We start from the raw sequence: 14,311 nt of genomic DNA, 5'->3' as shown, positions 1-14,311 counted from the left end.
GTTCCATGGCTGTCCAGCAAAACCTTCTGACATTTCTTGTGGATGCAAGAAATTAAGGAGTTAACAATGAGGTTGATAAAGCATGAAAAATGAGGCTGCTTGAGGTGGTATTTTCTCAGTTTTGCTTCACCTGGGCCATCAAAAGTTGGGGACAATGAATCTAATATACACAGCCCCTTCATTCTCTAAAGGATAGTGTGGCAGTGGATACTCCATTGGAGACCGAATGCCCTGTCTCCTGCACACCGCAGAGGATCAGCAGCTCTGTCTATACTGCAGCAGTGGTATTCTCCACAGAAACTTCACCATCTTTTTAGGAAGGAAATGAAGAATGGATCTATGCAGTCAAGTTGCTACTAGCTTTGTTCTTTACCACTCTTGAGTCTTCACATGTGCTGGAATGTAGGAAGCCTTGTGGAGAAGAGCTATGCAATGCGTAAGGACTTCCTTCAACTTGGAAATCCCCAGGCTGCCACAGGCACATCAAGAAAACCACCAGAACCTTGTACAGCTATGAACACATGGATCAAAATTACACTGAATAGCTTCATGGTTACTAAGAAAAAAGTAACAAACTCACTGAGGCTGCTGAGGTTTCACTCACCATGATGAATGACACTGTGATCCAATAATTTCTGCACAAGTTTAATTGCTATCTCTCGGTCTGAAGCCTCTTTGTGATCAATCAACCAGTCAATCAGTTCTTTAGCAACAAAACAGTTGGGATATGTCTTGAGGTGATGCCTTCGATCTTTAATGACCTTTTCTTCATGCAGTCGAAGCCTGTGGGTCAAATCGCATTATAAATAACCTTTGCAGAACACCTATCTAACTAGTAAGGTAGAGTAGTTAGCTTGGCAAAATAATCCCAGCCCAGCCTATATAAAAAAGGTTTGTGTTTTCTGAACACAAAGTGAAGGACTCCATGCATATCATGTTAGGGTCCGACTGCCAAACAATTCATATGCCTCTCATAGTTGTTGCACATACTTATTAAAAGTTTTAGCGACAAGATTGGTCAAAGGCTACAAAAACAAGCCTTGGGCATCTTTATTTCCAGTTGAAGAAAGCAAAAAAAAAAAAAATAGAATGGGAAATAACATCAAACTAGTTTTCAGCCTACTACATGGTAAATTTGGTTTTAGTACCACTGGAAAACAAGCAAAAAGAAAAGGAGATGTAACTTTCCATACAATATGCTAAGCACACAAACATGCCAGTGTGTCGGTGAAATTACATGTTAATACTCTGCCACCAGTTAAGACTAATTCTCCCACTTTACCATTTATATGCTTTACATTACTACATTATTTTGGGAAATCCTTCTGCCACAGATACCTTAGCCCAATTCACTGTCACATAAGTTTTATGGTGGTGATTATTCTTTTCAATTCCATAGGTTGTATAACTCCCCACTTTGCCCCAAGCTACATACCAGTTTCCAGTTGTCCAACAAAGAGCAGCTATTTCCTACTGTGAGTAAAGAGGAATTGATCTTTCACCTGCTGTTGGGAAATTGTGAGTAAACTGGTGGTTGAGAAGCTTCATCACAAAATTGAAAAGGCCTGCAAAACCTTGCAAGTCATTCTAGAAACATACTCAATAACTGCTTTTGAGACATTTATCTTTGGTTGTAAAGGCCTATTGAGACTATTCTATAATGACTAAACTTTTTCAGGATCAGCAATATAATGATTATTAATTTTGCCAAATTAACTTAACCAGTAACTTTTAAAAATGTATTTAAAAAGCAGGTATCTTTCTAAAAAGCTAACTGTATTATTTTTGTTACTTACAGGATGTAATGAATTACCCAAAGACCACCTCAGCTCAGTTGCAATCCGACCCACATTCTGCCCAGTAGACTAGGAGCTGACCAAGCAGTTTCCCAGAAAGTGGGAGATCTGGTTTCTAAGCCCTTCTCAGTCTATGGAGGTTGAAACCCACATCTCCCTTTTTCCACAAAAGTGCCTTAAGTACCAGGCCATCAGCTATGCAGAATGTAAGGATCCTATCCTCTTGAAGCTGGGCCACTATACATAAAGACATGCAAAAGTAATTCTGGTTAAAAGAACATGTAAGCTGGAGCCTGACTCTGTAGCCCAGTGAAGAGGACTGTCCCTTGAGAGGCAAGGAGAAAGCTCTCAATTCTGGCACCTGATCCCAAAGTTATTAATGCATTTTACAAAGAACAGTCATTGGAGAAAATGCATACACAACACTGGAAGCCGTTTTCCACTTACTGGGAGAGTGCCCTAACCATTAGCCTATTGAGCAAAAGGTTTGTGGGTCATTCTTCTGCTCACTTTATTTTACACTGACATCAGTGCAGCCTTGAAAGCATCTAGCTTCTTTAAGTAATCCCTAACCTGTTCTGCCATTACTCTAGGCTGTTTATCTCCTTCCCTATCTCTGCTTTCAACTGCACTTGCCAACTAGTAACTACCCCTATATGTGAAAACCAAAGTAAAAAAGTAATGAAATACTTCAGCTTTCACAGCATCATCTGTGGCTAGATTGCCTTCTGCACTCTGTAAGGGATCTATGGAATCTCTGGCCCTCTTCCTTTTGTTGTCTTTGTCTAGACATCCCCTGCACTAGGGCACTGATTATGGGCTGGGCACTAGCCAAAAACCTAGGCTACAATTTTAGAATGTATTTAAAAAAAAAGTTTGTCAACCTGATCTCAAGAGAAACAGTGTTTAAAAATCTGTGCAAACAGAACTCCTGTCTGCTCCATGCCCACCCCTTTGCATGGCTGAAAACATGGATTAGGCTGCAGAACAACTAGCCTGTGGTGGCCTGTTTTTACTAACCCAATGAGCTTGATGCAGAAAGAAGCCCAACGCCCTAAGTCATAAAAAGCAGATGTGATGTTTTAAACATCGATCATCTCTCTTTAAATAAGAAAAAGGAGTTTCGCTTCAGTCTTGCCATCAAGCTGGATACCAACATGAAGAAACTTCTATAGCCTGAGAAAAGAGGAGAGATACATGCCTCCTTGAAAAAGAGTAGAAAACCCCCTCTTGCCAAAACAAGAAAATCATCTCAAGCAGGCAAAATGGGGGGATGTACAAGGCTGCTTATTGAGAGACTAGGAGAGTTGTGCATTTCCCTGATGGAACAGGCTGCATACTGTGGGTGCTAGTGGTGTTAAAGACTTAGACATCTTGGACGTGGAATAAGATCTACACCTTAAACTTCTATCACAAAAACTATGCACAAGTGCAACTTTTACATGAAATTAATAAAATCCCACCCCCACCCCAATCTTGCATTCAAGGTCAAGAGAAGTTTTGCCACTGGTTTTAATGATGCCAGGGTTTCGCTTTGTGAATATTCCCACTGACTTCAAAGAGGCTCTGAGTAGCTTTTGACAGTAGTGGACAGGGAATCTGTCTGCATGAACTATATGGCAGAATCAGGGCCTAAAACACAGGAAGAATGTAGACGAATGCACCGTGATTCTCAACCAGGGTAATATGGCACCCTGGGGTGCCGCAAGATCCATATAAGGGTGCCATACAATATTTGCATGGTTAGGTGTGCAAATACATACACATGATTCATAAGATAAACCCAGAGATTTCAAACTGGAATCCAGTGTCAAAAACATTCTGATCTTTTGTGGTCTTTCTGAGTTATTTGAATTGTTCTCTTATTCTGCAGTGAAAAAAAATAGTGAAAGCTAAGAGTTGACATTTTTCAAAAAGTGCCCCAAGTCTAAAAAAGGATGAAAGCCACTGGTGTACAGTCTTGTCACATATGCCAACCAGTGGTGTGTGAATAACAACAACTATTCATCACTAACTCAGCTAGCCATGGGTACTTATATAGTCCCCATTAATATAGCTCTGTGTGGTTACTCGCAGTCCTGAATGCACCTCTCTCTCACAGTATCACTGGGTATTAGGAAACTCCTACTATCCTGATTTTATAGGTGGGAAACTGAGGAACAGGGACACTTGCCCCAAGAAAACTAAATCTGGGTGTCTAAAAATCCAGTCTAGTCTAGTGTCTAGTAGAGTTCTAATCACTAGACTAACTTTCTCCTCAATGTGAAGCCAGTGTGATGTATCACTATATTATTTCTCTTAGAAACCACAAAAGGCAAATAGTTGACTGAACGCAATAATGATGCCATGACTTGGGATACATACAGGACTATAAAAACTTCTATCTAAAACTAGCTACTAGTAACGCAGTAACTTTTCTGCTTTGTAATATTTATCCTTGAACTAAATGTTCAGGTCCAACCGATGGTCTGAATTTAAAGCTAAGTCTGCAAATACCATAAAAAAAGAATGGTTCAAAATGAAACACAAACTAATTAAATTAGTGTATTGGGGAAAGGAGCACTGATAAACCTCCCATATACTGTGAAATAGTAAGAGCTAAAATATGGCTGTACTTGCAGCTGTGATACTTTCCAGATGTGCTGCAGCAGCTTTTGCCTTACTTTGAAACAAGAGCCTGCATTTTTCCAGTTGCAAAACCTGGAATTATCCATGTCCTTTTTCAATTTATTCATATCAGATCAGTGTTTCTCTTCATTTTTTTTTATGATGTATGACTATCTGTAAATATATGAACATGGAAATAAAATAGTTATATGCAGGCGCACACATAAACAAATGTGTATATACACTGAGCCCAATTTTGGTGCGCCAGAAAGAGCTTTGGTTAAAGTACCCCTGCCACCATTTTGTAGTTCAGGGACACTGAATACATGTGATGCGATCGCTGCTGGAATGTGCTAATTAGCATGCTCCACCAGCAGGCTTGATTAATCAAGTCTGCTCTGACATATGCTAATCAGCATGCGTCAGAGCTGGTGTCCAGCACATATATAGGTGCCTCTACATCACAAAAAGCAAGGAGGCCCTACCTACTTTTGACCTACACCCTAGTGGTTAGAGCACTTCCTCAAGGCCTGATAGACCTTGGTTCACTTACCCTGAGGAGCTTAAACACACTCCCAGGAAATTGCCTAATCAGGCTCTGGCAAGGTCAAGGGCCTCCTAACAAAACTGAGCTACTGAATGGAAATAAAAAATGCAAGAATCACTGGAGCCAGAAGAGACTCTGTGGCCAAGCGACCCTGGCACGTGGGATCTAATTACCAAGGAAAGTAGTGCATTGAGGGAGTTCTGGCTACTGCGCTCAATGCTGTTTAAGTGTTAAACGTTAATTGACTAAAATGCATAATCAGTAGTAGGAGTAAGTAGCAAGACCCAGGGAAATTTCCATCCTGAGATGATGAAGGTATATCATGTGCAACTCTGAGTCTGGCACCCAAACTTATGCACCCTCCTCTGCCTAGCATTTCTCATTAGCTGTCCATAGGCAACTCTTTGCTTGGTGTTTATGTGTTCTAGAGGCACACAGGGCTGCCTATGTAGAGAATGGAAAATCTCTGTGGCTCCCAGAGTGGAATAGGATCACTCTTCTGAGACAAGAGGTATGTTTTGCGCAAGCACCTACACAGGTTTAGACATCTCATAGGCTAAATAAGATTTGGGCCCTGGTGGTAATTAAGTGACATATAATATTACTGACTATTTTTAAGCACATAGGACATGTTTGGACTCTAGATTCTGAAAACATTTCAGTGTTCAACCATGTGGATCAAAACCATATTCAATATAGAAATAATGCACAAAGGTTTAACAGTGAGAGTTACTCACCTTTAAACAAGCCACCCAGGGTAGCTTCAGCAAAATACAAGTTACTGTATTGGGTTCACTTGGGTCTAGGTCACTTACATGGCTAATTGTGGGCTTTATGGGCCTGTGAAAACACAGGAGGTCAGACTAGAACTAACAGTCCCTTCTGGTCTTAAACTCCATGAAAGAACACAGGCTTTTCTGGAGATGAAGAGTCAGGTAAAACTTAATTATAGAACCAAAGGTGACTCATAAACCAGGCCTTTGAAATGTAATCAAAGATCTACAGGTTTCCCTCACCAACTGCAGGGGTTCCTGAATGTTTCTGAGGTTAGCAAAACCGTGGTTGCTAAGACAAAAGGCTTTTTGGAAAAATGGGGTTAGGGACTTGAATATGAATAATAAAGGAACGTACAGTGTACAAAAATCATCTTTTATATTTGCCACACTCTCTCCATGTGCTAGACAATCCAGCAACTCCAATTTTGTTTCCAAGGACATTATTTTCCTTGCCTTCTTCATAAATTGCTCACCTTCACCACTCAGTCCCTTAGAGGTCATGATAAAGGGCAAAATGCAAAAATCACAAAGAAATTGGGTGAAAAATGCAGAGCACCTGCAACTGGATGTTAATGGCATGAAGCACAATGTGAGACTGAGTGTGTGTGAAGAGATGGGAACCCCATGAATGACTAGCAAGAGCATGGGTGATTTGAAATGGCAGGTGGTGGGCTGATTTGCAGCCACAGCAAACCATGGTTACCCAAAACTGTATACTGTGGTAGCCAAAATGGTATATAAAATATTAAGCACGGATACGCAAAACTGTGGCTGGCAAAACCGTGGTTGGTGAGGGAAACCTGTATCTGAAACCTAGCCACTGATATTTGCCAACTCGTTGAATGTAACAAATCATAAAAGTAGAATATCACATACGTGCAATTCAAGATTTTGCCACTGAGATATCACGCTTCCATTCAGAAACAAATTCTGCCCTACCTGAAACCACAGCATTCCAGCTGATCTCTGTGATCTAAATTGACAGCAAAATTGGCTTGCTGTATAAACTCTGATATTCATAAAAATGCATATGTGGATCAAAAAACTATTCCTAAAGAAACTTGCCAATTATGGGAAATGTCAATCATATACTTTGAGGATTCTGGAGTCTCTCTTTGAACCAAATAATAAACCTACAAAAAACAAATGTGTTAGACAGTAAAGATGCCATTATTTGGGTCATAGGCATTGTATTTTACCAAATTACCTTGTATGGATTCCAATAACTTTGTTTAGCTAAAACATCTTGCAGAAAGGCATTAAGAAGATAGTGAACTACTTCCCTTGGTAATTTGATCTGATGACTGGTGCATAACCATTTTCACTGAACTAAAGGAACAAATCATCTGCCATTTCCTCTGTTGCTGGAAAGGCACACTATATGGCTAGCAACTACTGTGAATGTGCTGAAAGCTTATAGTCATATGGAATACAAGTAGGGATAAAGATGCACGGGTGCCAAGTGGGAGGGGGGTGATCCTCGCTGCCCCCCACTGCCCTATGCTGTTTGGGGGGTGGGGGGTTCTGCCATGAGCCCTGAGAGGCCCTGATCACTGCTGCTACAGCCGGTGAGTGCAGGGATTTTTTTTTTTTTTTAAGGGTTGGGGGGGGGGGGCGAGGGGGGGGGGGGGGCCCGGGGGGGGGGGGGTTTTGCCCGTGGCCCGGGGGGGGCCGGTTTCTTTTTTTTCCGGCGGGGGGGTGGGGGGTTTTGCCCTGAGCCCTGAGAGGCCCTGATCCCTGCTGCTACAGCCGGTGAGTGCAGGGATTTTTTTTTTTTTTTTTTTTTAAGTGTTGGGAGGCTGGGGCCAGGTGGAGGATGGGGCCAACCAGGGCATCCATGGGAGCTTCTCCCATGGATCCCCCTGCCTGGGGAGAGGCAGGCACTGTTGGAGGAGCTGTGGGAGAACCTGCAGCTGCCTGCGTGTGCCTGCCTCTCCCCAGCCGATCTGAATCTCCAAATCAGCACCAAAACTCTGAAACAGATTCAGCCGAATTGAAATGGAACAATGATCTGAAACCCTGAAACGAATCACCGCTCCTCCGAAACAGCCAAATCCAAAATGGAAACAAAACATAGCTGTTTCACACAGCCCTAGCTCTTAGGCATCCAAAGGCACTGGCAGAAGTTAATTCAGCTCTGTGCAAGTGCAATCAGATGAATTTTATCATGGATCCCAGAACTTGTGCATCCTGTCATATGCATCTGGCATGGTAAGATGCAAGATTTTTGGAATCTGTGGTAAAATTCATTGGAGCGCCCTGCTTAAAAGTCTGAAATATGGATAGAGCTGTGAATCACAGAGCTTCCCAATCTACAGCTGCCCACCCCCCATACACCTTGAAACTGGCATACATAGGGGAGCTCTTCCATACCCAAATGCCTGTGCCACCAACTTGTCAATGGGGTGTAATGGTACAGTCTGGTCCTTTAAATGAGGCAGACAATCCTGGGGTAGGAGCCCAGCTGTGGGTAATTTGCTGGCAGTTAAAAGTCCAAGGATAGAGAGTAAAGAGCTTGATCTGGGGGAAGGAGTAGTTTGCAGGCACAAGGCTGGCTAAACCCAGAGGAACTCTCCTTGTGGAGAGGGCAGAACTAAAGGGCCCTTTTGTGCCACCTGGTAAAAGGCCGAAGGTTTGTTTTGTTTGCTTGGACCAAGGGTTACTGTTTTGTGTTATGAGAACTGGCTGAAGGGTCCTAAGGGAGTAAAGCCAGACAACAAGGCTGAAAGAACCCAAGCCCATTTGAGGACAATTGTCTCAGAAATTTTTCCCTATATGGCTACATGGCCAGCTGTACGTGTGCCAGACTACAGACAGCTGTGGACTGGGGATATCCTTGCACATGGAGAGACAATGGGCTGTCCCATTGTGGGGACATTTAAAGCCTTACCATGCAGCATGACATTGGCATCAGGCTGCATGGCAGAGTCTTAACACGCCATACGTCAAAATTAAAGCATAATACAAAACAGCCACAAAGATATTACACATTAAATGGCTAGTTTACTATTTTATTAATGATTAACACATTAATCATGTGAAAAATGTAACATCTGCCAGGGGCCTGAGAGTTCATAGAGATCATAGAGAAGTTGAGCTGGAAGGGACCCCCAGAGGTCATCTACTCCTACCGCCCGCCTGAGGCAGGATCCATCAGGATACCTCTTGGCAAGAAGGTGAGTGCTACAATTGAATCAAAAGGGGAACTATAACATAAAATGCATGCCAGTCTATAAAATGCACAGCTCCTTTATGTTCTGTTAACAAGTGTGATGAAGGAGGCTAGGTGAGCTGGATTCTAGCCTGTCGATTTGGTGGAGAACACTTTGGGGGGGGTCTGCGTGGGCAGGCTTTACTGTAAATAAAGCTTGTAAATAGTTCTCTGTATAGGGCAACTACATGCCCTTTTCATCCTAGGGGCAGACGGAAGTCTGGGCCTAGCAGCAGGGCCCAGAGACTGCCTCCTGATTGATTCCCCATGACTTAATGTTTCATTGGATTGGATTACTGCTGTTCCCAGGTTAAGACAATAGTTTTATAACTGTTTAGTTACAAGCGTGACTGACTGAGCCTGAGGAGAATGAGTGAAGCTCTAAGGAGAAAAGGTAGGGGAGAAAAGGTCCCAGGGCATGCAGAGAAAAGGAATGGTCCCAGGGAGGACAGAGTAAAATCCAAGCGAAGACAAAGGGAACTGGAATAGCACAATAAAAACTTTGTTTTGAAGCCGCATCTGCTATACTTATGGAGACAATCAGCACTCTGACGCTCTTTTAAAGAAGAAAACACCCTTATTCCTTCCCAGGAGCTGATCAGAAAAGAAGTAGCTCCCAGAAGTGGGAGTGCTATAGATCACCAGGGAAGCCATAGACTGAGAAAAGCCAAGGTCTCAAAGCCTTGGGAAGTCACTCTAGGGCTGGTTGCAGGGAGTGCTCTCAGGATAGGGAGACCAAATAAGACTGCTTCTTGGAAAACCCCCAAGGAACAGCCTTTCCTTTCCCCTCTGAAAATGGGCTGTTTGATCCTTTCTCATGATAACAGGCATGTTGAATAACCTAGGACAAGTGAATATGAAAAACTTGCATGCTGTGCTTCCTCTTGCACCTCTTTTTCACAAGAGCAGGCCTCCTTGGAAGACTTGCACATGTGTAATATGTGCAGCTGCACATTTTTTAAAGAAATACAGAACCCCAGTGAACAAAATGCTCAACGGAAGTCATTAACCGATGCACAGTCTTCACCAATGTGCTAGGAAGGCACTTCAAAGAAATGCCACAGAAAGTAGATCTCTGCCCTAAAGTGCTTGCAGTCTAATGACCTGACCTAACAAACATTTAGGACTCTGTGTAGTGCTTCTTATAGAGAGATATCAGTGATACCTAATGAGATAAAAGAGATAATAAGAGATAAAATTGCTCCTCTCCAAGTGGATATCCAAAGAAGGGCAGTGACAAAAACACTAAAAGTTCTCCCCTTTGGTAAATCTACTTTGGAGCAGATAAGGCCTTGAACAAAGCAAATAATTTGTTGCAAATGATATGTCCCATCATGGGATAAATAAAACTGTCTGAATATGCTCCCCCCCCCCCAAGCAAAAATGTAGGTCAGTAAACAACTAAACACTGTACATAGATGCCAAGGTGAAGACATTCTGGAAATTTAATGCTTCTTGCCTGGGACAAGCATTTCCACACAGGCCTGCCAATTCTCAGCAACAAAATGCTGACACTTTTCAGCTATAGGTTCCTTTCTATTTATGCTTCACTTATGTGACTCTGTGCTTCTGTTACTTGATATTAGTAGCAGCTAAATGCTCTTCGAAATAGCAGGTTATTCTAGAAATAGGTGGATATTTCTGTAGTAAAATGCGTGGCAGGAAAGAAATTCCATCCTCTGCAATAAATGAGACTCTTAGAGGATGTCTCTAAAGAGTCTTCAGATAGCAACTCTCAGCATCATGTCTGTCTCCAATTTTTGCATCTAGCCCTGTCTGCAATGCAGGGAAAAGATGCCAGAATATAGATAGCCTTAGTGAGATTTTAATAAATAGCCTCATGAGACCAAAAAGGAAAAGACTAAAAAAAACTGAGATAGACAAATGCTTCTGTGACTTTAAATTTACCACTGGCCCTGCCCATTTACTAACTGGTTTTCTAAACATACAAGGTGATTGAGCTGGCTAAGAAGTATATTTTACAGCCAAGAGCCATCAAGATTTCTCCTAGAGATGGTCTGAGTGTCACAAATGTAATTCAGAAACTCAGACTCACCAAGCACTCCAGACTGCAAGTGTAATTGGATTTTAGTATGATCCATTAGGAAGCTAAAGACTACTTGCAAAATTACTGGTAAGTGCTATAATGGCTGTAATTAAGTCTTTACGCGGCCTTCATATCTACTACCTGGAGGCTTTTGGAAAGCATTGTGTAGCAGGACACTAGGGTGCCTGCTACTGACATTGGTGAGAGGGCTTAGCTGCCAATCAACAGGACAACACAGCTGGTGGTTGCTAGGGCAGCTGATTGGGTCAGCTGACTGCCAGGGGGCTGGGCCTGGCCCATATAAACAGAAGAGGCTGAGGCCAGGGCAGTTCCCCTCTGGCAGCTAAAGGAGTAACAGCTCTGCTGTAGAGCAAAGCAGAGTAAACCAGCCTGGTTGCCCTACTGCCTGATAGTCTGTAGAATGGTGTGGAGAGGAGAGGCCCCAGTGGAGATGAGGAGTAGCCAGGGCAGCGTGGAGCGTATGTTGTAGCCAGTTGGCTCATGGCTTGTGTTTTCTTTAGGTAAGACCAGCCGGAAGGCTTATTTGTGTTGTAGCCGGTCGGCTTATGGTTTTATGTTTCTTGGTTGTTATTGTTACACCGGAAGACTGGGTGAGGCTGTAGGGGTGCAAGGAGGCCTCACGGGAGCTCCCCAGGAGTCTGGGGGTTCCTGGGTGCCCTGGTCGGGCACAGCAAGCAGTGCCTGGGAGGCACGGCTGTTTGGCGCCGCGTGTGGGGTGTTAAGACCCCAGCCCATGAGGGCACTATTTTGCCCACTAGGGCATAGGACCCCGAGAAGGGTCAGGGGGCCAGGCACGGCTACGGGCCACCTGAGCCCCGGGTGCGAGGAGTGCATCACAGGCCCCAGAGAGGGTGAGGAGCACGTCACAGGCCCCAAAGGAGGGGGAAGCCTACTAGGAAGCCCCAGAGAGGGGCGAGGGCCAGCATAAAAGCCCGGAGTAGGGCGAGCGTGCAGTTGGAGACCTGTGGCGGGGCGAGCGCATGACTAAGAGCCGGAAGAAGGGCGATCTCACGAGTAAGAGCCTGGCGAGGGCAGGGCGCGCGGGATAGAGCCCAAGGAGAAGCCTCGGAAGGGGGCAAAGCTATTGAGGAGCCCAGCAGGGGCAAACTTGGGGAGAAACCCAGTCGGGGGAGTGTATAGACAAGCCCAGAGGGGTAAGCTTAGAGAGAAACTTAAAGGAGCCAGCTCAGGGGCTGGCCTGAGTGGGCTAGCGAATACAAGGGAACCAGCAAAAGGGCACGAGTTGCGTGACAAGCTCGGGAGCACCAGTGAGGGCGCTGGTTGTGTGACAAGCCCAGGGGCGTTAGCCAGGACGTCGGTTGTGACAAGGCCGAGAGCACCTACGGGAGGCACCAGTTGCATGGCAAGCCCAGAGCGCCAGTCAGGGCGCGGAGAGCAAACTGACCAGTCAACGTCCGTGACATCTGCAAGGCTTGGGGCGTGCTAAAGGGGAGGTTGGAGGCATGCATAGCCCATAAGGCCGGGGTGCAAGGGGACACTCCTTAGAGGATATGGGCCAGTACAAACATAGCACCGTGTCATAGAGAACAGTAAGGCAGCCTCCCTTAAAGATATATATAACAGCAAGACGTGGCAGGCGAGACAGAGGGTGCTAAACAATTAACTTGGCACGGTAGGGGGCGCTAGGGGGATCATGGCCGCTCCTAGGGCCCGTTCCGTGACAGATTGCTATAGGGCTTGATCTGACAAGGTACTAAGGGTAAAGCTTTCTCAGAAGCCAATAGGTCCAGTTCCCTAATCCCTTTCAGCTTGCACAACTAAGCAAAATGAATATAAATTTCAATAGATCAGACAGATGGGTGTTGGCTCTTCCTTTCTACACATGTGAGCTATTAAAGATGGAAGGCAATGAAAAAGTGGATCTGGAGGTGCTAAGCATCCCTTCTCGGGTACTGAGCACCTCATAAGGTTACAATTCTAATGGCATTTCCTTTACCTCCTCTTGTGTGGACACAGGAACTGGTTTCACTCCCCGCCACCTCCCCACCCATATTTGCAAGATCCTCATAAACAAAATTCATATTAAAAAAACATAGTCAGCTCCAATATCCTATTGGTCACTTCAGCCTAGTCTCTCTCGGGCACACAGATGCTTTAAGTTGAGGTTTATTAAATGGGCCAAAAGGAATGCAGGGAAATTACAATATTACTGGCCCCTTGTCATACAGAATATGGAAGCTCACCTGCCTAATTTCTTATTTCATTTTTTTTATGTTAGTCAAAGTTAACAGACAAAGGAATCTTTAGCCTTCTTCCTGTATTTACAGACTTCTCACTTGTACAAGGATGAGAGGGAGATGCTTGAGTAATATATCTAGGCCAGAGCCCAGAACACGCTGTTGCATGAATGCCTGGACAGGACTGGCTATCTAAAGCAAAGGTCTGTCTTTTGTTTATGCCCATCAGCTGAAGTAAAAAGTAGTCATCATTGTGAGTCCCTCTAAGCCAAGGATGAGATGCCTGCAGTACAGATGACTGAGTGAAGGGCAGTGGGCATGTAGATGCACAATAAGTATGCTGCGTCACAAATTTGGCAGTGCAACTAATGCATGAACTAATCTGCTGCTGCTGTCACCACATCCTTCACATTTTCTTGCTCCAAGACATGTTACTACTGCTCAGAAAGGCATATAGCTTCCCTCATCTCCATACTCCACAACTGACTGTTTGTTTCTAAAAGCTCAGGAGGTTGAACTGAGTGAAGTGCACTTTAACATGGCCTTAAAGCATTTTCTTAGGCAACGATGCTCTCCCCCTCCCACTCTCAAATTCACTGGATGAGGCAGTCATTATCAACCAGGGTGCTTTTGGTTTCTGCCACACATACATTAATACATGAAGCCAGTCCTATCAGTTTTAAGACTCTCTCTTAATCTAGACACTGATCTAGCACATAAGCATGTGAATAATTTAGAGGTGCAGCGATATATTGGTCCATGTTGTAATGGCACCAATAAAAGGAAAATTGACATTATTGGCAATCAGCTTCTTTGGCTGATGTTGCCAAAAATGTCTCTGATGAATGCCATGTGCATGTGTGCAACCACAGTATGCACGTGGCCAGGAATGTAGTCTAGCAGCTTGGAGAGCAGCATCTGGCCAGTAAATCTGTGGGGGAGAAGTGGCATTGGGGAGGGAAGGGGCATGGGTAGGCAGATCAAGGCCCCCACAGTGAGGGAGAGAGCAGGACTGGGACAGGGACAGGGATAGATACTGCCCAGCCAGGGCAGGGTGGGGGATGGAGCCACAGGCAGCTTATCCAGGGGACATTGGGGGGGGGGGGAA

At 44.3% G+C, this 14,311-nt stretch overlaps 1 protein-coding gene and 1 long non-coding RNA gene across 5 annotated transcripts in view; one reads left to right on the top strand and one right to left on the bottom strand.

Moving 5' to 3' along the window:
* DEPTOR (DEP domain containing MTOR interacting protein) overlaps nt 1–14,311 on the bottom strand; it is a 185,739-nt gene that overhangs the window by 140,606 nt on the left and 30,822 nt on the right. The window contains exon 2 of the mRNA XM_019528105.1: nt 605–783. Coding sequence (XP_019383650.1) covers nt 605–783 — 179 coding nt within the window. The remainder of the gene's footprint in view (nt 1–604; nt 784–14,311) is intronic.
* The window catches only part of LOC109305161, a 68,916-nt gene continuing 63,391 nt past the window's right edge, over nt 8,787–14,311 (top strand). For 2 of the 4 annotated variants that reach the window (XR_002099573.1, XR_002099570.1), the window contains exons 1-2: nt 8,788–8,902; nt 13,294–13,406. This is a non-coding gene — a long non-coding RNA (uncharacterized LOC109305161). Of the gene's footprint in view, nt 8,903–13,293; nt 13,407–14,311 lie in introns of all 4 variants that reach the window. The other 2 variants (XR_002099571.1, XR_002099572.1) reach the window with 2 other exon arrangements.

Source organism: Gavialis gangeticus, unplaced genomic scaffold (genome assembly GCF_001723915.1).
Source record: "Gavialis gangeticus isolate Ggan-Ray unplaced genomic scaffold, GavGan_comp1, whole genome shotgun sequence".
Lineage (NCBI taxonomy): Eukaryota > Metazoa > Chordata > Crocodylia > Gavialidae > Gavialis > Gavialis gangeticus.
This window is presented reverse-complemented; position numbering and strand designations above follow the sequence as displayed.